The sequence below is a fragment of the Lissotriton helveticus genome, chromosome 3_1, assembly GCF_964261635.1.
Source record: "Lissotriton helveticus chromosome 3_1, aLisHel1.1, whole genome shotgun sequence".
Taxonomy (NCBI): domain Eukaryota; kingdom Metazoa; phylum Chordata; class Amphibia; order Caudata; family Salamandridae; genus Lissotriton; species Lissotriton helveticus.
Window position 1 is genome coordinate 1,744,137,580 of NC_136061.1, and position 25,505 is coordinate 1,744,163,084.

General features: G+C 41.6%; 1 protein-coding gene across 2 annotated transcripts in view; it reads right to left on the bottom strand.

The window, feature by feature from the left end:
- The window catches only part of PTPRU (protein tyrosine phosphatase receptor type U), an 870,052-nt gene that overhangs the window by 415,425 nt on the left and 429,122 nt on the right, over positions 1-25,505 (bottom strand). For both annotated transcript variants that reach the window (XM_078682521.1, XM_078682520.1), the window contains exons 5-6: positions 15,745-15,860; positions 14,790-14,964 (exon numbers count right to left, since the gene is read on the bottom strand). In XM_078682521.1, coding sequence (XP_078538647.1) covers positions 14,790-14,964; positions 15,745-15,860 — 291 coding nt within the window. The remainder of the gene's footprint in view (positions 1-14,789; positions 14,965-15,744; positions 15,861-25,505) is intronic.

The following is a 25,505-nucleotide window of genomic DNA, read 5'->3' on the forward strand; positions in this document are numbered from 1 at the left end:
GCTCCACTCACTCTCTCCACTGGCTCCACCCACTTACTTACTCTATTAGCTCCCCCCACATCTTCAAGTGGAACTGCTAAAAGTCAAATATAATACCTGATCTGAATTTCAGAAAGGGAGCCTTCGTAAGGTTTTGATAGGAGGTTCCCCGTGAACCATTTTGAAAAAGATTAAAGCAAATGTGCATTTAAAGCACAAGTTTGGAATAAATTAGCTAAAACCACTAATACATTGAAATGGAGAATTTCAGTGCTCTTTGTTCTGATTTGGGGAAAGGACAATACTGTGGGTAGGCCGTAGGGCATGCCATTTTTGACAGAGTTTTATGATTTTAAAGGTACAACTTTGACATAGCTTAAGTTATGTGAGAAAATAAACCAAAATGTTGTGAAAACACTAGTCTAAATAGATAAACTGAATAAAATCATGCAATACACTTGAATGAGTCAGCCACTGTTACTTCCAGTGGGCGAATGGGTATGGGGTTAATCAGTATAGTGGAATATTCCGTTAAAGCTACTGCTTTAGAGAAACAAAAAAAAAAGGATGATTACCAATTGGGCTTGTTACTATAACTTACTTCCCTGGAGCTATATGTGCATTTATTAGACATTCAGAATAGTAAAAAAGAAAAACATGGAACTATATAGTTCTGTATGACACATGCAACACAGATTAGAAAATAGGCATATGTTCAAAATATGACTTTTTAATTAAAGATTTGTAGCTTAAGATAAAGGAAAGAAAAATGTGATCTCCACCAAAATGTAGTTCGCGCTATATAAAACTTTATAATTAAATACCTAGGCCAAAGGAATAGGTAGTAGCTGGGCAGTTTGAATTTGACCGTATCTTGAATAAGTCATACCTATTAGTGCAAAATAACCAGGCATAGTGCCATACAAAATGTAATTATATACAGACAAACTAACAAAAAATTAAATATATGAATACAAATAAATACATGTCCTAAAATGAAAAACAAAAAAGCAAGTTAAGTGTTATAAACACAAAATAAATAAAATATATTAAATAGAACAATAAATATAACATCCAAACAAGGAAGACCCTTAAATATAACAAAATATTAAATAAATTGACACTGTCAACAAAGTGGTATAAATGCAAATAAATAACCTATATAAACTAGAACGACTAAATATCCTAACCCAGTAAAGCCTAACTTTTCCAAAACATTGCAATGACACACATTTTGTCAGTTGGAATGGGCTACATCTATTTTTCTAGAAACCCCCAGAAACAGTCTAAATTGCTTGTGCCTTCCATGCCCTCCTCTTTCCTTGCTTTACTCCTAGTGTCATCAGCTGATCTTCGTCCTTTTGCAAGCCAGGACTGAACATAGGGTAATGGGTTGAATCTCCTAAATGGTGGACCAACAAGATTTAAAAACATTAAAGAAGATATTGTTTGAGTCACCAATGATGCTCTTGTGGATGTGCATATCAGATTCATTTGAGAAAAGCCCCGCTCACATTCTGCAGTACTGATAGCAATAGTGTGTATGGCCAGCAAAAGTTCCTTGAACTGCCTTTTAATTTCTTTGCCTCCAGATTCCTTATACTCTCTGTAAACACGTATGGTTTCTCGGCTGGCAATGTTGAATCTTTTACACAGAGACTCAATATCACTTTCACCATAAAGAACAGGTAGCTTATCAGGCCAGTACTGTTTGTATAAAACATTCACTTCGCTAATCATTGTATCATACTCAGCCTTTTTGTCAGCAGAATTCGTTCCTCCTGTAGACAACAAACAATGTCTTAGATTTTCTGCAAGGCTACGAAAAAACTGACCCTGTTCAATGATTTTGTCCGTGGTCTTTCCTTTGTGCAGCACCACACCTTGGAATATATTTTCTTCCATGGCCTTTTTACATAGTGATAAATGGTTCCCTTGCCGGTCTACCATTGCCTCAAACACTGCTATTTGCCGACAAATAACCAGATGAAAATCAATGATTGTAGAATCACGTTTCTGTAACTCGAGTGATAACTCAGATAACTCCTGAAGAGCATCATACATGAGGCCAAGATTAGCAACAAACTGTATAGATGATAACCACCTTCCTAGGCCTGTGTACATATTTCGTGTTGAACTGTCACGGGAACCATCATTAGCTGCACTATTAAAGTGCTTGTAGAGAGCAGGATAAGCATTCCAAATACCCACTGTTCTGAAGCTTGATTCAACCCAACGAGTATCTAACACTCTACCTATTCTGCAAAGCTGAACGTCAAGAGCTTCAGCACATTCCTTAAGCTCCAAACGGTTTTTAACAGAGGTGGAAAATAGAGAATACAGCTTAGAGAGTATGTTTTTGAAATGATTTGTAGCACCAATATCTTTCATGACATCATGAACGGCAAGTTCCTGGCGATGTGCTGAGCAGTGCCAGGCTACAATATTGGAAGAGATTTTTTCTTGCAACCTCTTTACAACACCACTGTAGCGATCAAACATCACTGAAGCTCCATCACAGGCAACTGAAACCAGGCATTTGGAGAGAAAGTCCTCACTTATATTAACTAGATCTTTTTTTAGTGCAGACAGTAAACTGTTTACTATGCCATCAGCTGACAAATCACTCAGCTCAATGAGGTCAACAAACATATTAGCTGGGGAGTCCATGCCAGGTAGCTGCATTCGCATGCACAAAATTGAAGAACTTTTCCTATTTAACGCAGTGGCTTCATCTAGTAAGCGACTTACTTATGAGGAAAGCTCAATCATTTTGGCAAATATCTTCCTCTTCATTTCTAAGGATATGTGGCGTTGTATGTTTGAACAAGCTACAATGGAGTGCAAAATTCGACCCATATCTAGTCCATTCAACTGGTGGCAGTCTATCTCCATTTCAAAACCATAGGCTGGCCGGTTTTGCGTTGCTTCCTTATAAGCTACACAGAATATTCTGGCTATTGCTGACATTTGTACAGATTGCGCTTTTGCAGTTACTTGCAATAAAGGATCTCTCTTAGCATTTTCTAAGATTTTTAAAGTTGCAACATGAGCCTTGCTTAGTGCATGTTTTCCAATCTTTTTCCTCAATGACTTCTGCTGCTGTTCTATATCGGTGCCATATGCCTTCACAGTAGACTCAGTCCATTCTTTGGACAATTTCATTCCCCTGGATTTCTCAGCACCAAGATCACGGACTTGGTGACACACAGAACAGCCAAGGTTAGGGCCTTTAACAATTAACCATGGATGCTTGCGTTGGAATTATATTTTTTGGTCATGTTTCCAACCTTTAGGAAGAATGCCTTTCCTAAAAACTCTGTCTGAATGTGGTTTCAGTGATAATATGTCAGACTGTTTGCTAGTGCTTGGAGTTTCCTCCATCTCTACAGCAATCTCCACAGCAATCTCCACAGCATGATGCTGCTCATCTCTAAGAGGACTATCTTGTGTCTTTTCTTCTGTAGGGGTGATGATAATGCTGCTGCTAGTAGTGGTGTCAATCATCATCTAGTGCCTTCTCTCACACTTCACCTTCCTTGTTCCCTTCTTCCACTGTAAGTGCATGGTCTTTTTTAGCAAGTTTGCTAGCAGGCTCCTCATCAATCTTGGGCTTCAATTTTGTGAAGTAGCTTGAAATCTTCTTCTGTCCACTCTGTGACATTCTAGGGAATCAAAGTGAAAGAAAACACGCTAGACATGTGTGAAGTGTGATGTCAATTCATCAAAGTAACATGCACAAATAATATTTATTTGCAGGTTGCACCAAAGACATTTCTGCATCTGCACATATTTAACATCCATGTGGATTAGCTCCCAGACATCGCTAGTTGTTATTTGTTAATGATGTGTGTAGGCCATAGGCTAGCCTTTGAAACAGCTGTAAAGATTCAAGATGGCTCGACATAGGTCTCTGAAGCAAAGTAAATCCTGTGAGGAAGACAGGTTGTATAGGGACCCTACTCCTGCTGTCACATTTGCTATGGTACCTCTAGGGCTTGACACATTAACTTCAGGCAATCTCAGGCTCAGGAAGGGCAAGTGAGGTGAGCTGGCATCCCTTGAAATGGGGGAAACTCAGTTACCCAGATAGGAAAAGTAGACCTGTGCCTGGGTTAAGCAAGGCCTCAAGGGCACTTTGCAGCCAGCATGTAGGCCAGGCCTGTGTTTAATGGTAAGAAGAGTGAAACTGCAAGCTACCCCGATTCTCAAGCCTATCACAGAGATGCTGTGCTGGCAGGGATTCTTTGTTGAGCTTCCTGCAACAGCTATGTGTTGTAGCCACTATTAGGTGTGTATCAGTGAGAGATAACTTACATCTATGTTCTGGCGTGAGCACCTGTGCTGACTTATTTAAGACATCAAACTTACACATTTGAAAAATAAACCTAAATGAATTGACATTCGGGAGTAGTAGGAATCCAATGCCTAAAGTATTATAGATAATTTGGACTAGAGTTTTGTTTCATGCCAAACTAGAGAAATATTATTTCTATGCAGCAAAATAGAGCACATTTTCAACACAACCTTGTTGTTCTAAAAAATAAGAAACTTCACTCAAAGTTGTTAACCAATCACAGACGTGTAAAGCCCTGTTTGGGAGCATAATATAGCAGAGTACTCAGTATTCTTTCTCTCCCTTACTCGCTTCTATTTTTCTCTCTAACCCCCCTGTGTACTTCTAACTCTGATTGTCCTTCTTATCTCTCTATCTCCCTCCCCTCAACACCCTGTCTTTCTATATATCTTTCCTACTCTCCTCAGAGTCCTCACCCATCTGATGCTCCGTCATCTCATCTCTCTCTCTCTCTCTCTTGCTATCTGACCTCATGGCTCACGCTCACCCCTCTTTACCTTGGACTCTCTCTCTCTGCTGCCTACCCTTTCCTCAGTGATGTTGGGTGATTTTATATTGTGGTGGGGGCGGGCAGGAAAACATAGTACACCCAATCGGGGTATCCTGGTTGTCTAACCATTGTGAAGGTCTAACCATCCCAGCAGGCGTGAGGGGAGCAAACAAACAAGACACCTCAGAAGGAGCATGGGCAAGAGGTTGAAAGTTATGAAAACTGTGTGGCCTGGTATAGGTGGCTACATGGATGAAGAGGAAGTAGGGCTTGACTGATAGATGTTATAAGTTGCATTTGGGTGGGAGACGGACGGTTTGCAACACCACAAGTTTCAAGAGTATGTGGTTAATAAGTTTATTAATAGGAGCACAATTTGTTGTGTAAGTGAAGTGGGGTATTTTATTGTTGTTTTGGAGTTATTGTGTTACATTGCAGACCTCTACTAATAACTAATAAGGCAGTCTTTTTGGTATTTTTGGATTCTATGGAAATTTTCTGCTTCTCGCCTGATATACTACTATTGTCTTACAGCTAAACACTTTAAGGTCCCAAAGGGGAGACCTATTGGCTATGAGAATGCTTGTTCTAGATAGGCATGTCCCATTTCCTATTTTGATTCTTACCCAAGTCACAGGTGTTAGTATACAACAATTGAATCTGCCTTAGTAACTAATGGTGGTGGTATTTTTCAACTGGCTACTTTTCCCCACAGTTTCTCCCACTGCACGCAATTGAATGCTGCTTTAGTCTACAAAGCCTAGGTGTACAGATGTTTGTTTTCTCAGTTGTTGATCAATTGAGGGTGAGAGTGCCAAGGCATTTGTGGAACTATCCACACCTTGGCAAAAGCCTACTTGATATAGTGGTATTACCTCCTCACTATGCCCTGTTGTCAAGTCTTGCAGCACTAGAGGCAAAATACTTAGCCTCGTTATCCAACAAGAAAATTAATCGGTAGTTCTCAGGTGATGTCCTACTGGTCACCCCCTTTATATATTTGTGTGATCACCGAACCCCTACATGGGTCCGGTATCACTTCATTCCGGAGGGTAAAGTTATAAACAACACTCAGTTGAGCTGTCCAGTTCTCTAATTTTGGTCTTATAAATTACTTGCCTTTTGCTCCCGGCGCTCCTTCACAGGGGTAATTATATTTGTGATTTTGCAGGTGAGCGTTGTTTTTTCGACTTTGCGAAACACACTCTCTGGACTATGCTGCTCTTTTGCCATACAGTCTGTTAGCGTTAGCGTCCCTGCTGTTCCCGCATTCCCTGACTTCCCATCGTGCACATTTCATTATCTTGGCCTTGGTTACTCTCATTTATGCTGAAATGTTTTTTTAAAAAGATTACCCATGCCTCCTCTGGGATGTTTGACATGCAAAAATGTGCAGACTATTTGTGCTTTATCTCTGTGCAACCTGTCTCTATTTGTGCTTCCTTTGTATGTGCCTTGTATTTTATTCCCCAGGCTTACAATACTACTTTTTTGATACCTTAAGGGGGGGGGGGGGTGCAGACAGTGCTAGTCAGTGTTATGCAGCACCACTAACTAGGGGAATATACAACAATGCACAGACATATGATTTGTAGCAAGAGGCAGATTGCACAGAACAAATAGTGTGCATGCTTTTACAGTCTTTCACATACTCAAGATCACAGGAAAACATTCGTGAGCTCAGCTGCCACAACTTTTTTACAATTATATTTTATTTATGGGTTAAAATAAACTGCATACACCCACTGTACATAATTTGTATACACGGCAAACGTACACAGTTAGGTTTCAAAGAACAGGGTTACTCATATTACAGTCATAAAAATGAGAAATTACTTTCAGGGCAGAAATCCATTTGTACAAATAACCTGCTCGATTAAAATATATCAACACATTTAATAAAAAGCATTTGCAATGCAATAGGTCTCGCATTTACGCGACTTAAGCTATTGGCATTGTAAATGACAATGCCTTTTATTTATGTTTTAAAAACAAAAATAAAAGGCATTGTCATTTGCAATGTCAACAGCTCAAACTTGTATAAATGCGAGACCTATTGCATTGCAAATGCTTGTTATTAAATGTGTTGATATATTTTAATCGAGCAGGTTATTTGTACAAATGGATTTCTGCCCTGAAAGTAATTTCTCTTTTTTATGACTTTAATATGAGTAACCCTGTTCTTTGAAACCTAACTGTGCACGTTTGCCGTGTATACAAATGATGTACAGTGTGTGTATGCAGTTTATTTTAACCCATAAATAAAATATAATTGTAAAAAAGTTGTGGCAGCTGAGCTCACAAATATTTTCCTGTGATCTTGAGTATGTGAAAGACTGTAAAAGCATGCACACTATTTGTTCTGTGCAATCTGCCTCTTGCTACAAATCATATGTCTGTGCCCTGTTGTATATTCCCCTAGTTAGTGTTGCTGCTTAACACTGACTAGCACTGTCTGCACCCCCCCCCTTAAGGTATCAAAAAAGTAGTATTGTAAGCCTGGGGAATAAAATATAAGGCACATACAAAGGAAGCACAAATAGAGACAGGTTGCACAGAGATAAAGCACAAATAGTCTGCACATTTTTGCATGTCAAACATCCCAGAGGAGGCATGGGTAATCTTTTTAAAAAAACATTTCAGCATAAATGAGAGTAACCAAGGCCAAGATAATGAAATGTGCACGATGGGAAGTCAGGGAATGCGGGAACAGCAGGGACGCTAACGCTAACAGACTGTATGGCAATAGAACAGCATAGTCCAGAGAGTGTGTTTCGCAAAGTCGAAAAAACAACCCTCACCTGCAAAATCACAAATATAATTACCCCTGTGAAGGAGCGCCGGGACCAAAAGGCAAGTAATTTATAAGACCAAAATTAGAGAACTGGACAGCTCAACTGAGTGTTGTTTATAACTTTACCCTCCGGAATGAAGTGATACCGGACCCATGTAGGGGTTCGGTGATCACACAAATACATAAAGGGGGTGACCAGTAGGACATCACCCGAGAACTACCGATTAATTTTCTTGTTGGATAACGAGGCTAAGTATCATGCCTCTCTAGTGCTGCAAGACTTGACAACAGGGCATAGTGAGGATGTAATACCACAATATCAAGTAGGCTTTTGCCAAGGTGTAGATAGTTCCACAAACGCCTTGGCGCTCTCACCCTCAATTGATCAACAACTGAGAAAACAAACATCTCTACACCTAGGCTTTGTAGACTAAAGCAGCATTCAATTGCGTGCAGTGGGAGAAACTGTGAGGAAAAGTAGCCAGTTGAAAAATACCACCACCGTTAGTTACTAAGGCAGATTCAAGTGTTGTATACTAACACCTGTGACTTGGGTAAGAATCAAAATAGGAAATGTGACATGCCTATCTAGAACAAGCATTGACATAGCCACTAGGTCTCGCCTTTGGGACCTTAAAGTGTTTAGCTGTAAGACAATAGTAGTATATAAGGCGAGAAGCAGAACATTTCCATAGAATCCAAAAATACCAGAAAGACTGCCTTATTAGTTATTAGTAGAGGTCTGCAATGTAACACAATAACTCCATAACAACAATAAAATACCCCACTTCACTTACAAAACAAATTGTGCTCCTATTAATAAACTCATTACCATATACTCTTGAAACTCGTGGTGTAGCAAACCGTCCGTCTCACACCCAAATGCAACTTATAACATCTATCAGTCAAGCCCTACTTCCTCTTCATCCATGTAGCCACCTATACCAGGCCACACAGTTTTCATAACTTTCAACCTCTTGCCCATGCACCTTCTGAGGTGTCTTATTTGTTTGCTCCCCTCACGCCTGCTGGGATGGTTAGACCTTCACAACGGTTAGACAACCAGGATACCCCGATTGGGTGTACTATGGTTTCCTGCCCGCCCCCACCACAACATAAAATCACCCAATATCACTGAGGAAAGGGTAGGCAGCAGAGAGAGATAGAGTCCAAGGTAAAGAGGGGTGAGCGTGAGCCGTGAGGTCAGATAGCAAGAGAGAGAGAGAGAGTGATGAGATGACGGAGCATCAGATGGGTGAGGACTCTGAGGAGAGTAGGAAAGATATATAGAAAGACAGGGTGTTGAGGGGAGGGAGATAGAGAGAAAAGAACGACAATCAGAGTTAGAGGTACACAGGGGGGTTAGAGAGAAAAATAGAAATGAGTAAGGGAGAGAAAGAATACTGAGGACTCTGCTACATTATGCTCCAAACCAGGGTGTTACACGTCAGTGATTGTTCAACAACTTTGAGCGATGTTTCTAAATTATTTTAGGACAACAAGGTTGTGTTGAAAATTGACTATTTTGCTGCATAGAAATAATATTTCTCTAGTGTGGCATGCAACAAAACTCTAGTCCAAATTATCTATAATACTTTAGGCATTGGATTCCTACTACTCCCGAATGTCAATACATTGAGGTTTATTTTTAAAATGTGTAAGTTTGATATCTTAAATAAGTCAGCACAGGTGCTCACGCCAGAACATAGATGTAAGTTATCCCTCACTGATACACACCTAATAATTGCTACAACACACAGCTGTTGCAGGAAGCTCAACAAAGAATCCCTGCCAGCACAGCATCTCTGTGATAGGCTCGAGAATCGGGGTAGCTTGCAGTTTCACTCTTCTTACCATTAAACACAGGCCTGGACTACATGCTGCCTGCAAAGTGCCCTCGAGGCCTTGCTTAACCCAGGCACAGGTCTGCTTTTCCTATCTGGGTAAGTGAGTTTCCCCCATTTCGAGGGATGCCAGCTCACCTCACTCGCCCATTCCTGAGCCTGAGATTGCCTGAAGTTAAAGTGCCAAGCCCTAGAGGTACCATAGCAAATGTTACAGCAGGAGTAGGGTCCCTATACAACCTGTCTTCCTCACAGGATTTACTTTGCTTCAGAGACCTATGTCGAGCCATCTTGAATCTTTACAGCTGTTTCAAGAGCTAGCCTAAGACCTACACACATCATTAACAAATAACAACTAGCGATGTCTGGGAGCTAATCCACATGGATGTTAAATATGTGCAGATGCAGAAATGTCTTTGGTGCAACCTGCAAATAAATATTATTTGTGCATGTTACTTTGATGAATTGACATCACACTTCACACATGTCTAGCGTGTTTTCTTTCACTTTGATTCCCTAGAATGTCACAGAGTGGACAGAAGAAGATTTAAAGCTACATCACAAAATTTAAGCCCAAGATTGATGAGGAGCCTGCTAGCAAATTTGCTAAAAAAGACCATGCACTTACAGTGGAAGAAGGGAACAAGGAAGGTGAAGTGTGAGAGAAGGCACTAGATGATGAGTGACACCACTACTAGCAGCAGCGTTATCATCACCCATACAGAAGAAAAGACACAAGATAGTCCTCTTAGAGATGAGCAGCATCATGCTGTGGAGATCGCTGTAAAGATGGAGGAAACTCCAAGCACTAGCAAACAGTCTGACATATTATCACTGAAACCACATTCAGACAGAGTTTTTAGGAAAGGTATTCTTCCTAAAGGTTGGAAACATGACCAAAAAATATATTTCCAACGCAAGCATCCATGGTTAATTGTTAAAGGCCCTAACCTTGGCTGTTCTGTGTGTTGCCAAGTCCGTGATCTTGGTGCTGAGAAATCCAGGGGAATGAAATTGTCCAAAGAATGGACTGAGTCTACTGTGAAGGCATATGGCACCGATATAGAACAGCAGCAGAAGTCATTGAGGAAAAAGATTGGAAAACATGCACTAAGCAAGGCTCATGTTGCAACTTTAAAAATCTTAGAAAACGCTAAGAGATATCATTTATTGCAAGTAACTGCAAAAGTGCAATCTGTACAAATGTCAGCAACAGCCAGAATATTCTGTGTAGCTTATAAGGAAACAAAGCGAAACAGGCCAGCCTATAGTTTTGAAATGGAGATAGACTGCCACCAGTTGAATGGACTAGATATGGGTCGAATTTTACACTCCAATGTAGCTTATTCAAACATACAACGCCACATATCCTTAGAAATGAAGAGGAAGATATTTGCCAAAATTATTGAGCTTTCCCCATAAGTAAGTCTTTTACTAGATGAAGCCACTGCGTTAAATAGGAAAAGTTCTTTAATTTTGTACATGCGAATGCATCTACCTGGCATGGACTCCCCAGCTACTATGTTTGTTGACCTCATTGAGCTGAGTGATTTGTCAGCTGATGGCATAGTAAACAGTTTACTGTCTGCACTAAAAAAATCCAGTCAATATAAGTGAGGACTTTCTCTCCAAATGCCTGGTTTCAGTTGCCTGTGATGGAGCTTCAGTGATGTTTGATCGCTACAGTGGTGTTGTAAAGAGGTTGCAAGAAAAAATCTCTTCCAATATTGTAGCCTGGTACTGCTCAGCACATCGCCTGGAACTTGCCGTTCATGATGTCATGAAAGATATTGGTGCTACAAATCATTTAAAAATTGTACTCGATAAGCTGTATTCTCTATTTTCCACCTCTGTTAAAACCCGTTTGGAGCTTAAGAAATGTGCTGAAGCTCTTGACGTTCAGCTTTGCAGAATAGATAGAGTGTTAGATACTCGTTGGGTTGCATCAAGCTTCAGAACAGTGGAGGCTATTTGGAATGCTTACCCCGCTCTCTACAAGCACTTTAATAGTGCAGCTGATGATGGTTCCAGTGACAGTTCAACACGAAATATGTACACAGGCCTAGGAAGGCGGCTATCATCTATACAGTTTGTTGCTAATCTTGGCCTCATGTATGATGCTCTTCAGGAGTTATCCGAGTTAGCACTCGAGTTACAGAAACGTGATTCTACAATCATTAATTCTCCTCGAGCTATTTGTCGGCAAATAGCAGTGTTTGAGGCAATGGTAGACAGGCAAGGGAACCATTTCTCACTATGTAAAAAGGCCATGGAAGAAAATATATTCCAAGGTGTGGTGCTGCACAAAGGAAAGACCACGGACAAAATCATTGAACAGGGTCAATTTTTTCGTAGCCTTGCAGAAAATCCAAGACATCGTTTGTTGTCTACAGGAGGAATTAATTCTGCTGACAAAAAGGCTGACTATGATACACTGATTAGCAAAGTGAAAGTTTTATACAAACAGTACTGGCCTGATGAGCTACCTGTTCTTTATGGTGAAAGTGATATTGAGTCTCTGTGTAAAAGATTCAACATTGCCAGGCGAGAAACCATACGTGCTTACAGAGAGTATAAGGAATCTGGAGACAAAGAATTTAAAAGGCAGTTCAAGGAACTTTTGATGGCCATACACACTATTGCTATCAGTACTGCAGAATGTGAGCGGGGCTTTTCTCAAATGAATCGGATATGCACATCCACAAGAGCATCATTGGTGACTCAAACAATATCTTCTTTAATGTTTTTAAATCTTGTTGGTCCACCATTTAGGAGATTCAACCCATTACCCTATGTTCAGTCCTGGCTTGCAAAAGGACGAAGATCAGCTGATGACACTAGGAGTAAAGCAAGGAAAGAGGAGGGCATGGAAGGCACAAGCAATTTAGACTGTTTCTGGGGGTTTCTAGAAAAATAGATGTAGCCCATTCCAGCTGACAAAATGTGTGTCATTGCAATGTTTTGGACAAGTTAGGCTTTACTGTGTTAGGATATTTAGTTGTTCTAGTTTATATAGGTTATTTATTTGCATTTATACCACTTTGTTCACAGTGTCAATTTATTTAATATTTTGTTATATTTATGGGAATTCCTTGTTTGGATGTTATATTTATTGTTCTATTTAATATATTTAATTTATTTCGTTTTTATAACACTTAACTTGCTGTTTTGTTTTTAATTTTAGGACATGTATTTATTTGTATTCATATATTTTATTTTGTGTTAGTTTATCTATATATAATTACATTTTGTATGGCACTATGCCTGGTTATTTTGCACTAATAGGTATGACTTATTCAAGATACGGTCAAATTCAAACTGCCCAGCCACTACCTATTCCTTTGGCCTAGGTATTTATTTATAAAGTTTTATATAGCGCGAACCACATTTTGGTGGAGATCACATTTTTCTTAGCTTTATCTTAAGCTACAAATCTTTAATTAAAAAGTCATATTTTGAACATATGCCTCTTTTCTAATCTGTGTTGCCTGTGTTATACAGAACTACGTAGTTCCATGTTTTTCTTTTTTACTATTCTGAATGTCTAATAAATGCACATATAGCTCCAGGGAAGTAAGTTATAGTAACAAGCCCAATTGGTAATCATCCTTTTTTTGTTTTTGTTTCTCTAAAGCAGTCGCTTTAACGGAATATTCCACTATACTGATTAACCCCTTACCCCTTCGCCCACTGGAAGTGACAGTGGCTGACTCATTCAAGTGTATTGCATGATTTTATTCAGTTTATCTGTTTGGACTAGTGTTTTCACAACATTTTGTTTTATTTTGTCACATAACTTAATCTATGTCAAAGTTGTACCTTCGAAATCATAGACTCTGTTAAAAATGGCATGCCCTACGGCCTACCCCCAGTATTATCCTTTCCCCAAATCAGCACAAAGAGCACTGAAATTGTCCATTTCAATGCATTAGTGGTTTTAGCTAATTTATTCCAAACTTGTGCTTTAAATGCACATTTGATTTAATCTTTTTCAAAATGGTTCACGGGGAACCTCCTATCAAAACCTTACGAAGGCTCCCTTTCTGAAATTCAGATCAGGTATTATATTTGACTTTTAGCAGTGCCACTTGAAGATGTGGGTGGAGCTAATAGAGTAACTGGGTGGAGCCAGTGGAGAGAGTGGGTGGAGCCTGAAAATGTGGGTGTGGCCTCCGAAAAACATTTCAGCGCCTGCACTTCATATTTTGCAAAGTAAGCACTGCAGCTACTAACAGTGTATGTATATTTGGCTACTTATCATCACCAGTTGACTAGGGTAGTTTTTAAATGTCTCACGCACGCTGGCAGTGTCTGATTGTATGTGTTTGCAGGCCACACATGGGCCAGGGCTGTCTGTGGAAGGCACAGAGCTGCTAGCAGTGGTTACACATTGGATGTGAGCCAGGTCTGTCTGTGTAGCACACACAGCTCTTACCAGTGTGTACAGGTAACGCGGGCCTGGAGTGTCTGTGGAAGCCCCCAAGCTATAGACAGTGCTTACAAGCAACATGAGGACCTGGGTTGTTTGAAGAAGCTCACAGACTCCGTGTAGCGGTCGCCTGAACAGCAGGAGTGTTTTGATGGATCAAGTGCTACAGGTATCTGTAAATGCCACAAGGAGTCTAAAATTGAGTGGGGTGGAGATAGAGGAGGGCCTGGTTGCTATCACTGAGCCGCTACCACCCGCGTGCAGGAGACCGGTGACATGAGAGTGATGTGGCAACATTCTCTGTCGATTCCATAGTGTAATGTTGTAATCTGAAAAAATATTAATAGACATTGCAACATATATTTCTAAATCACCAGTTCACAGAGAAAATTCTACAAGAAATGACCACAGAGCAGAACATCAATCAAATAAATTCAACATCATTTCAGAAGAGCTTTTATATAGACCATAATCGATTGATTGCACATCCTTCAGCCCTTTTTAATTTTTACAAGTAATCAAACCAGCAGAGAAGATATAAGAAACCATTGTGGCAAAGATCATCTTTACCCTTGACTTTAGATCGATGGTTTAGCCATTTGTGTGTCCAGTAAGATTGGGAAAAGCTTTGTGAGTTAATGAGGTTAATAAGGACTGTACAAAGACAAAGGGCAGCAAAGTCTGGCTAAAGGTGAAGATAAAGTCTGAAGACAGTGGGCTATGCAGCATAAGAGGAGAAGCATGGATGTGGAACGGTATCGATAACGTAGGCATGATGAGGCCTGCATCTACTGTTCACCCACTTCAGCCCTTCATAAAAACTTGGTGGCACCAACATGGTTGACTGGTCACCGCTTTCGAGGATCCTCACTGAGGGGGAGGGTTCCGAGACTCACCTTTCACTATCAGCTCTGCAAAGTTGGAGACCCCTGAGCCCCGTCCGGACTGCGTCACGCAGCGGTACAGGTCTTGCTCTTCTTTGGTGGCCTCCTCCAGCCGGAAAGACGCCTGAAACCGACGGTGGCTGATGTGCTTCACTGATGCTACCGGAATGATGTCGCCATTCTGCCGCTGCGAAAAGAGAGACACAGCATTAATAGCGCCTTTTAGTAGCCACTGCTTTCTTACTACTGCAGGCCTTTAGGAATGTGTACCCGTAGCTTCATCTGTCAAAAGGAAGCTGCACAAAGTCATTCAAGCAAACATCCACATGAGATATGCTCTTGGCCAAGACATCTAGAAGGCCTCCTCACAAGGGACAGCCACAAAGGATGTTTCCTTGTGAACTTTTAGTGTCAGAAGGACTGTATGGAAGACCTATTTGGAATGAGCTGAAGGTCTGGAGCCCAAAACCGTCCTAGAAAGATCCATCTTCAGCTGTCAGTGGCTCAATGGAATGACTCTGAGGCGGCCATATTATCAGCTATGCTTTTATGGCCTGTGCCGAAGACAATACAACAATTTGACAATGCTGTGCCCCTGGCCAGAAATCTAGGCTCGCCTCCGGAACTTCCCTAAACACCTCAGGATACCAGAATGAGAACTAGGGGTTCTTCTAGCGGTGACTAATTCCCCGGTGTCCTTTGAGTACGAGATCTGGCTGCACATATAACTTTTGCAAATTCTGTAAGAAAGCTGCTAAAAAGGAAGGGGTGGCAGCTGGAACATACTGAATGACTAAGTACAGGCAGCATCTACAAATTGCAAAACCTGCACAGTGGTACCCCCATGAATAGGGCCTGTTTAAACAAGCCCTGGCACATCTCTCAGCCATGATCTAGCCTCCTGCAAGAAGTAATGTATCCCCCCCAAAACACTTCATTTACATCTCTTCACCCAAGAGCAATTTACCTGCATCAGGAACCTCTCAGCCTCCGTGGCCTTCCCTGCCGCGACACACTGGAAGGTGGCATTTTGGCCAGCGTTGACTTCAACCTCCCCGAGGCGGGAAAAGTGAGGTGCTCTCGCTGTGGAAGAAGACAAATGATCAGGACTATGAAACCATCAACAAACCAAAAAGATCAGACTAAGAACCTCTTTGGTCATAGTCCTTCTTGAAGGAGTCCACCCGCTAATGTTGGGCACAAACAAGGGGTGGGTAATGTTGGTCCATGACCATTGAATATATGCCAGATTTCCATGCTAACCAGTCACTATGCAAATGATTTCCACTTGAGTCAATATAGATAAATATATTTCTTATTATTTAGTCTATACAGGGTTTAAAAAATAATTCTTATATACCATTATTTATTTACAATAATTAATCAATGTTTTCCTAACATAAATAAACATGCACCAATTTTACAACTATTATATAATTATCAGCCTCTGCTGGTCAAAAACATCTATATGAAAATACCATCAAGGACAAGGGCAATGATCTCCCAGCAGTGACCTTTATCTGAAGCAGGGGTCTCCAAACTGGTCCTGGAGGGCCGGATCCATGCCAGATTTTTAAAATAACTACATGTATCTCAATGGGGATATCCAAAAAATCTGGCATGGATCCGGCCCTCCAGGACCGGTTTGGAGACCCTTGATCTAAAGCAACCAGGCCCTCCTCTATCCCCACCCCGCACACTTCTGGACTCCTGTAGCACTTGATCCATCAAAACACTCCTGCTGTCTAGACGATCACTACACGCTACACAGTCTGTGAGCCTCTTCAAACAACCCAGGTCCTCATGTTGCTTGTAAGCACTGTCTATAGCTGGGGACTTCCACATCAGGGTAGAAGACGGTATGAGTACTGTACTATCATGGTTATCCCAGATTGGCTAATCTTGGGGACAAAATCCTTTCAATTACAGCTGTACAGCATATACTACAGACACTTAGCCATCAATAGTGCAGTAAGTGCAGTGGCCACTACTATCTTGTGTAATATTGGTGTAATAATCTAAACTCCCTCGAGTGTTTAATTACATAAGTTACAGCATGATTACGACTGTACTTGGATGGAAATTGAATCTTTTGTGGATGTCCTAAAAAAATGGCATGGATCCCCTCTCCTATTGCACCTGAGCTTGTCAGCATTGGGCTAAACGTTTTTCATAAGAGTAGAGCCCTATAATGCAGTGGCTAAAAAATAAACACTCAGAAATGGCTTTATGCTGGCAAACAATGATTTGCAATTATACCTTTGTTTTTTTATTGCCAAACAATTTCTGTAGGAACGCAGATGCAATGCCTATGAGTAGTCTATCTAGGGTAAGCACTAAACCACTCCAATGGGAGCGTTGTCCTATAATGTATGGGCTAAACCATTTCTATGGGAATGCAGCCCTGTAATGTTTGGACTGAACCATTCAAATGGGAGTACAGCTCTAAATATATAGACTAAACCATTCCTCTTGGAATGTACAAGTACAGTATGAACTAAACTGTTCCTGTGGAATTATAGCTCTCCAATGTACACAACAAACAATTCTGTGGGAGTGCAGTGGTCTACGATATGGGTTGGGGCCCACTGGTGAGTCGCAAGCCAATTTTTGGTTGGTCCTGCTCCATATATAAGTAATATTTCAAATGATTAGATCTGTTGGTGCAGCAGTGCAAATGTGCTGAAGCAATGTTACTAAGTCCAGTTTTGACACAAACCCTTGCAAGTATTTCCAAGCAAGACTCTGGGTGAACCTTCTAGCATTTGTTGCAGCAGTCTTTTTACCTCACAAAGTCATATCGACAGAGAATGTGCTCACTATATGTGATCATACACACCCATACAACTTGTGTATGCTTTTCACCCAAACTGAGACATATGGATATAGCTTAATGGCCAGGACGGCTGACTTTGGATCTGGGGAACCAGGTTCGAGACCTGGCATTGGCTCAACATCCTTTGATTCTGGGCATACTACTTAATCTCTTGCACTTATCATAAAATGAATCTGACCTTCTGTAATGCAATCTGGTCCTCTGCAAAGTGCTCCAATACACTTGGGCTGTGTTCGCACAATATAAAACTGCAGTTTTATATATATCAAAGAACACAATCCTCTCTAGTAAAGGATGACTCAGACACTTCTGGATATGTGAATCACCATTTAATTATAACCTCACCGACGTGTTTTGGCCATAGACTTGGGTATGTATATATACAAAAATACACTGCTGGGTCTTATTGACGAAAAAGACATGGATAAGAGGCCATACTGTGCTGTAGAAGAGGTTTCTCAAAGTAGCTAACATCTCTTGCATCAACACCGATATGTTTCAGAAGCCTTGTGATTTTTAGTGAACGGATTCCACAGGCCAGCCCCCCACTACGACAAGTGTTCCAGCTCCAGACTCCAGTGCAGTTCAACATCTGCCATTTTTATGGGCAGGTCAAAATCTTGGCCACAATCCAACATCAACAGGCTTGGTCAAGGTTGTGGAGTTTGCAAGCAAATGTGATTATGTTAAATAATTGCCCCAGCTTCATGTTCATTGAAGCTAGGTGTGTAGTGAATTTTTTTCTTTCTAAAAAATGAGTGGTAGTTCTAAAAGGTTTGGCAAGCCCTGGACTAAAGCATTCCGATTGGAGCACAACCCTCAAATGTATAGGCTAAAGAATACATACCGGAATACAGCTTCAAGTGTAAAGACTAATGGCCTTATTAGGAGTTTGGCCGTCCTCCTCTCGACCCGCCACAGCCGCACCCAACAGGAGGACTGCCAAGCCCATTGTGCACCAGCCTGCCAGATTACGACTCTAATCCATGGCGGGCGAGTGGTGCTGAGGCAGTCTCATGGCGACGGTTGCTTATTGCTCACAGGAGAGCCTTAACAGCAGACAGCCGCCGTGACAGCATCTGCAGCACATTCCCGCACATCATGGCATGCACCATGTCGTGCATGCCATACTACGCAGGAACAGGGGTGCAATTCCAGGGGGGGCAAAACATGTGCCTCCCTGCATGCACCCCCAGGCCCAGAAGCGGCAGGGGTCTTGTTAGGGCCCCTTACTTTAATGTCAGCAACCCTTTTCATGGCATCTTTACCGCTTCATGGGGAATCCCTCTCTCCTCATGGGCCCATGGCTTCCTGAAATTGGCTGTACACAGGGTGCGCGAACACTGCAATTGTGCCAGTTCTTGAAGAAGAGACCGCTTCACTTGCATGGATGTATAGCTCCTAGACCGCGGCTGTCCATAGGGAAGATCCCAGCTATGCCAGTCTTCTGTGAAAATACCTCTTGTTTTGCATGGATATATAGCCCCCAGGCAGGGCAGATCCTACCTCTTCCAGTCCTCCATGGCATGGATCTATAGATCCCAAGCAGCGGCCGAATAGACATGGCAGATGTCAGCCGTGCCAGTCCTTGTTGAAGAGACCACTTCTCGTGCATGTACCTATAGCTCCCATACAGTGGCTGTATAGAGCTAGGGCAACTGTTAGCTGCGCCAGTCCTTCTGCATAGATGTATAGCTCCCAGACACTAGATGTATACACCGGGCAAAGTGGCACTAATGGGTAGTTCTCAGACACCAATTGGCCTACACACGGCTGGCCCCACAGCCCCATTTGCCCAAATTATCTTGAATCACAGCACGGGAGATGGGCACAGCACCCGCTGGCCGACTTGCCTTCATCGCGGCGAGCTGACAGCCAGGTCCGGCGTCCAATCTTGTTTGCGGTTTTCTGCTTCACAGAGAGGAAAAAGAAGGCGCTTTGCATTTTAATGGTATTTTCTCTTTGGAATAAAAATACGTTTGCCCCATAAGTGAGAGTGAAAAATCGACACTTTCATACAGGACTGCGGCTCTCGGAGCGAACTGTGCTCACAGATGAGTCCTAATGAAGCGCACTGGGAAGAGTCAAATACCCACGTAGACATCGTGTAGGCCTAAGGGACAGAACCAGTGAAGTAATGCTGACTTTTACCCAAAGGTACCACCAAGCAGGGTGACCTGCACCGGTACTGGGCCTTCAGCCTCACACGCGACTCCTTAACATATCATAAGCATATGACGCAACGAATCAAGGACTGCAACCTGTCCCTTGGGGTCAGTGAGACAACCAGGTGCACTCAAGCCCGTACGGAGACGGGGTCAAAGGCAAAACTTATCCAGACTGCAGTGTAAGGGCCACAGAGAATACCTGCCCTCTTTGGGTCAAAGCCATATAGCATTCTGAGAAATCACAAAAAAAATGCTTGAGTGCTAAATAGACTATGATGAAGTTTACACACTGAGTCAATAGGGGATCAAAAAAGAGATTGGAGAGTTCGCCTCACCAACAAATTATCATGGCATACTTCATCCTGGGCAACCCGCCACATCAGAGCTCGACCAAAAAGGGAGTTCTTATATATATTCTTTTTTAGGACAATCGCAGGGGTTAGGATGTAATATTTAAAAATACCTAAGGCTATTGCCCAAAAGATTTAGGGGCATATTTATTAAAGGTTTTGTGTTGAAGGGCGATGCAAAACCTAAATGAGATTCATCAAGGCACGCAAAGTTGCCTTGTGTGGCCCTGAGTGGCTTGATAAATCTAAAGTAACCCAAAGCAGAGCAAATCGCTGCCTGCATTACTCTACGGTAAGGAGGCGTTCCATGGATAGAGCGTGGGTGTTCCCACACATCAACCCATGGATTCTGACACATTCCCAGTTGTACCAACATTAGTAGACTTGGCAATGTATCGGAATTGTACGCCTCCCCACCAGAGGGGCAATGAGGAAAAATATCTTTATTTCTCCTCGTTGCATCTCTTTCTAAGGGTGCTGGATTTAGCAGCACATCTGCAACAAGGACAATGCCTGAGGATTGTTTTGTGCAGGAAGGTGTCCCTTCATGCACAAAAACAATCCTGCCTACAACGCAGGCACCCTTGCAACATGACGAGTAGCTGTAAGTGCGCCAGCGCTAGGATAGAACAGGAAAGTGTCATAGAACAGTAAATACGGTGCATTCCTGCCCTTTCCCTTTCACACAGCACAGGACAGCAAGTTGTGTTGCTGCATTGCGCTGCATGAAAGAATGATAAGTCTGCCCCTCTCTTTTATTCATAGGTACCCTTGTTATATCCTTTTTTGACTACAATTCCATCACAGAAAGCACAGCCTATGGTAGGCACAAGTAGATCCTCAAAAAAGGCTGATTCAGTTCGAATTTGTTTCTTCTTACATGGAATGAAAAATAAATCATTCCAACCTACTGGGGAGACCGAGATCGCTTCTAAATCGCTGATCATCCACCAGCTCCCACCCCCTCAACATTTTATAGTTGGCCAGATGGACAGCGGTTGGCCTACTGATATTACGGGCCGTGAGTTTAATTAAATACGGAGTGATTCTTGTCCACCATGAAAATCCACAGGCTCCAGATGTCCTGCGGTTCCTCCCTGCGCCACCCTCAGCTTGGCTTTGTGTGATCATACATGGGATTATGCTAGTGCTGATGGTATTTGCAGTCCTATAAATGGATTAGTGGTCTGATCTTTGAAGCATACGCAGGGGAGGGAGGCAGGCATTAAACACAGTGTTTGGGATTGGAGGAGGGCAGAGGAATTGAACTACTTGCCATACTGCCTAATCATACAATTACTGTTCGGGCAGTGTATTATGCTCTTTGCTGGGATTGACAGTAGTATCCACATTAGGTCCTTAGGATATATGAAGGCAGCCAATCAAACCATTTATTAATGATACAATATTCCATAAAAAAGATATGGCTCTGAAGCAGGTTTGTAAATGAGAAAAGTTTTATTTTCCTTCAATTTTTCTGTAGCTGTAAATTGTCTTAAGATGGAACACCTTTACTTTTCCTCTTTTGCCTTTTTGATTCTCTTCCTTGCACCGCATTCCCTCGTACTGCACAGAAGCCATATTGTAACTAATGCGCAAATCCGAACTCTTAGGAAACCCCATCCTCATATTTAACAACACAAAAACACAGGTCTCAGAATCCATTGGAGGCTGTCCTAAAAATAAACCTAGTTCAAATAAAAACTTAACTAAAGCAACTTAACACTGCAACCCTAAACATTAACATACAATTCATATTTATTAATTAAGTCTGCTCAAGCACATCCACCTTTGATCACTGACCTCATAATAACTCTTAAACTGATTTTTCGGATGGAGACTTGCTTTTCCACATCCCCCCAGTCTCATTTGAAACCCTGTTCAAAATATTGTGCACCAAGAAAGAACACACAGAGCATGAGTGTGCATCACAGTCATACATAAATCAGCCTGAAATGTACACACACAGATCTCAATCATACAACTCTTGAACTCATGCTAGGAACAGACAACCTGACATGCAAGAAAACTATTGGTTTGCGCATCATCTGATGTCCCCAGGACACAGTCTCGCCTTCCTCAAGCTCTTCATCATCCCGATCACTTATTGTTATTCAACTAATATGCTCCTGGGGATCTTAAACATCCATTGGAATATCAACGAAAACCCATTTGTCCCTAAACTAAGAAACCTCACAAGCTCAGAATAACCCTTGCTCCTCGACAGGATGGACCATTGTGCAGGCCCATTTCATAACACATACTTTCAGATCTTTACATTTGGTCAACCTAAGCCAGTAAAACTTTGGATAAGACCTTTAAACAACATCTCTAATCTGCAACTCTCAGACTATTTAAATTCCTTGGCACAATATGAGAACATGTTACTATCAACTTAAAATATTACCAACATCTGCAATTCATCATATATAAACACCCTCAACAAATTAGACCCCATCTCTAAAATCAAAACAAGAAAAACACGCAGATTCCTGCTATTCAAAAGAGCTACAAAAGTAACAGCAGGGAACTTGCAAAAACCTAGCACAAGATGCAAACTCCTGAAACTCTAGAGGTGGTGAAAATACGACAAAAAATACTGCAGGGAATAAGTGTATTGCTATTAAAACCAATTACTTTAAGAAACAGATTCAGAAAGCTTCACATAGACCCAGAATATTCCTCCAAACAATTAAACACAATCATCCAATGCTCAGGACCACATAATCTTAAAAATGAAAAAATACAAATCGAAATAGAAAAGCCAATCTGAAAATTCTACACACCAGCATTAAACACCAGTCATCCTAAAAAAACTGACACCCAAGACATCATATTACGGCACCAACTAACACCTCCTTGTTGGTGGATGACCAAAGGTTCTAAAACGTTTTGCTCAAGCTATTGGCCCATTAATAGTCCAAATACAAAATGCCTCTTTAGAAGAAGGAACTGCCCCATCAGCACTAACATCTGGCCAGATCTACTACACAAAAAGCCTAACCGAGACCCAGTGGAGTTCCTAGACGCAAGTCTGGCCTCCAAACTCCCTTTCTATAAACAATCATTCAAAATTAGTATCTGCAATTACTGCCTCACATCTCCCACAAGGACCTCTTAAACCCACATCAACCAGGATTCCGACCTAAATTCAGCATGAGACACCAACTATCCAAATAGCGGTTGATAGTCTCCATACAACAAGAAACACTGACGCACGCCTGCTGGTAGTACTAGAACCTAGAACTGTCTCTGCATTTGACAGCACTGGCCATGGCATACTTTCCTCCATACTATCCTCCTGAATGGGAATTAAGGGTCAAGTACTACAAGGGTTTGCTTTGTTAAAATAAGTTCCTTCAGATTTTCTACCTCAGAAGTACCATCATTTCCCCTTCACTATTCAATCTCTATGTGGAAACGGCTTGCAGAAGATACAAAATTATTTAAAGTACTTCGCATATTTGACTTTATAGCCTTGAAAATCCATTCTTGAAAACTGACTGGACTGGATGAGTTCATTTTCCCTAAAACTAAATTCAACAAAAACAGAATTTTCATCATTTATTCAGTGAGTACATCCAAGCCAGTCCAAAATGCCTCCGGTTGGAGATTCCCAACCGCAAAAGACAATAAAACAAGTATTCTCATGCCAACTACCAAAAAACTGGAACTAACTCTCAGCTAATCTAATACGTATCCTCAACCTGCTGTTGTTTCAAAAGGCCCTAAAACCCACCTTTTCAGTCTCCACCTAGCAAGCCAGACTTGGCCATTTCTGTAAATATTGTTACAGTTCCCATTCCCAGACAAAAATCGGTATTTTTGCTCTTTGTTTTCTGTTACTTCTGAAGCCATCTGTTGCCTCTGTCGCTAGATCCATGTTATGTAGATTTCTTAAATAAATAATAACTAAATGGTTGGCAGAGGTGTGAGGTTGCATTTGCCTTTAACTGACGATGCTCTGCGGATAGGAACATGTGTGTGCGATTACTACACCCGGACCAGATTTACATCACAACCTAAGCCAGATTTCATCCTGCATTTAAACTGGGTCTAAACTGAGGATGTACAGTGGTTAAAAGAACAATGGGTTGGAATGCTAACCCGTACAATTGCCAGTGGTTAGATAAATTGCAAACATTCCTCCTGTTACTTTTTGTGTGTTTGATGTTAATGTACCCAAGACCAGCACCAGCCAGGTTAGAAATTACATTCAAAGTTTAGGCGCTGAGATATTGTGCGGTGGGAACAGAAGCTGACACACAGAATGTTTCCCCTGGAGAGCTGATGGAACAGACCTGGAAAGCATCAGGATGTGGATTTCACCCCCAACACAGACATTCTATGGAAAACGAGGAGGGATCGTATATAAAAAGCAATATTTTTGTGGGCTTCTTATAGTAGAATCTAGATAGGGCTAGTAGGCCCATAAGTTTCCTGTACACCCCTTTTCACACCAAAAGCAAGGTCAGCTAGAGAATACAGAGGACAATGAGAGGGACTTGTAGATGGCCATGCCCACAGCAGCAGCCATCCATACGCCATACTGGAACTGTAAAGCATACAGAGCACCTGCGTTTAATGCACACACTTCTCTCTGCACCTAAGTTGGGGACACCACGTCTTCATTATGAGGGTTGCATATATTTTTTGTCAGGCATCAGTAAACCTTTCCAATGGAGTACAGCAAAGAAGGCTGTGCTACTTAATACACAAAATGGTGATACCAGCCAGACAACCACTATGGAAGTGGTCAAGAGATAGCAGTCCCGTGAGGGCAAGCCGAGAGAACACTTTGAGGCGGCCCATTCACCTACCTCGGACTGGAAACAAAGATCAAACCTGGATTATTATTTTCTTTTTAATCAGCGCCAAAATTGATTGTGTGCACTAACATAACTAGTACACCTAGCTCTGTAGACTGTACGTAAAAGGTGTCCTCCCACAAAAACATTTACTAAAAATAGGTCCAGGTGGTGCACATTAAAGCACAATTTTTTCAAATATATTAGCTAAGCACTTTCAGGACTGGACAGCCCATCAGGTCCTGAAAGCAGCCACCTAACTTGCAGTCTACAGGGGAAATGCCAGGATGCCCAAAGTCCACTCCTGCTCCTACGGCCTGGTGGCTTAGTGGATTTATGTGTCCACTGTAGGGATCAGTGTTTGACCTCATGGTCACAAGTTCAAATACTGGCGGTCCACTCAGCCTTTCATCCTTCTACGGTCTATCAAATTAGTACCATTGAGTTGGGTGACAATAACCATTTGTTATTCAGTGCCAAGATACCCTTCGAAGTGAACGTGTGCTTTACAAATACGCATGTTATTTTATGTTACCATCAGCTTTGAGCTCTGGAGATCACTACAC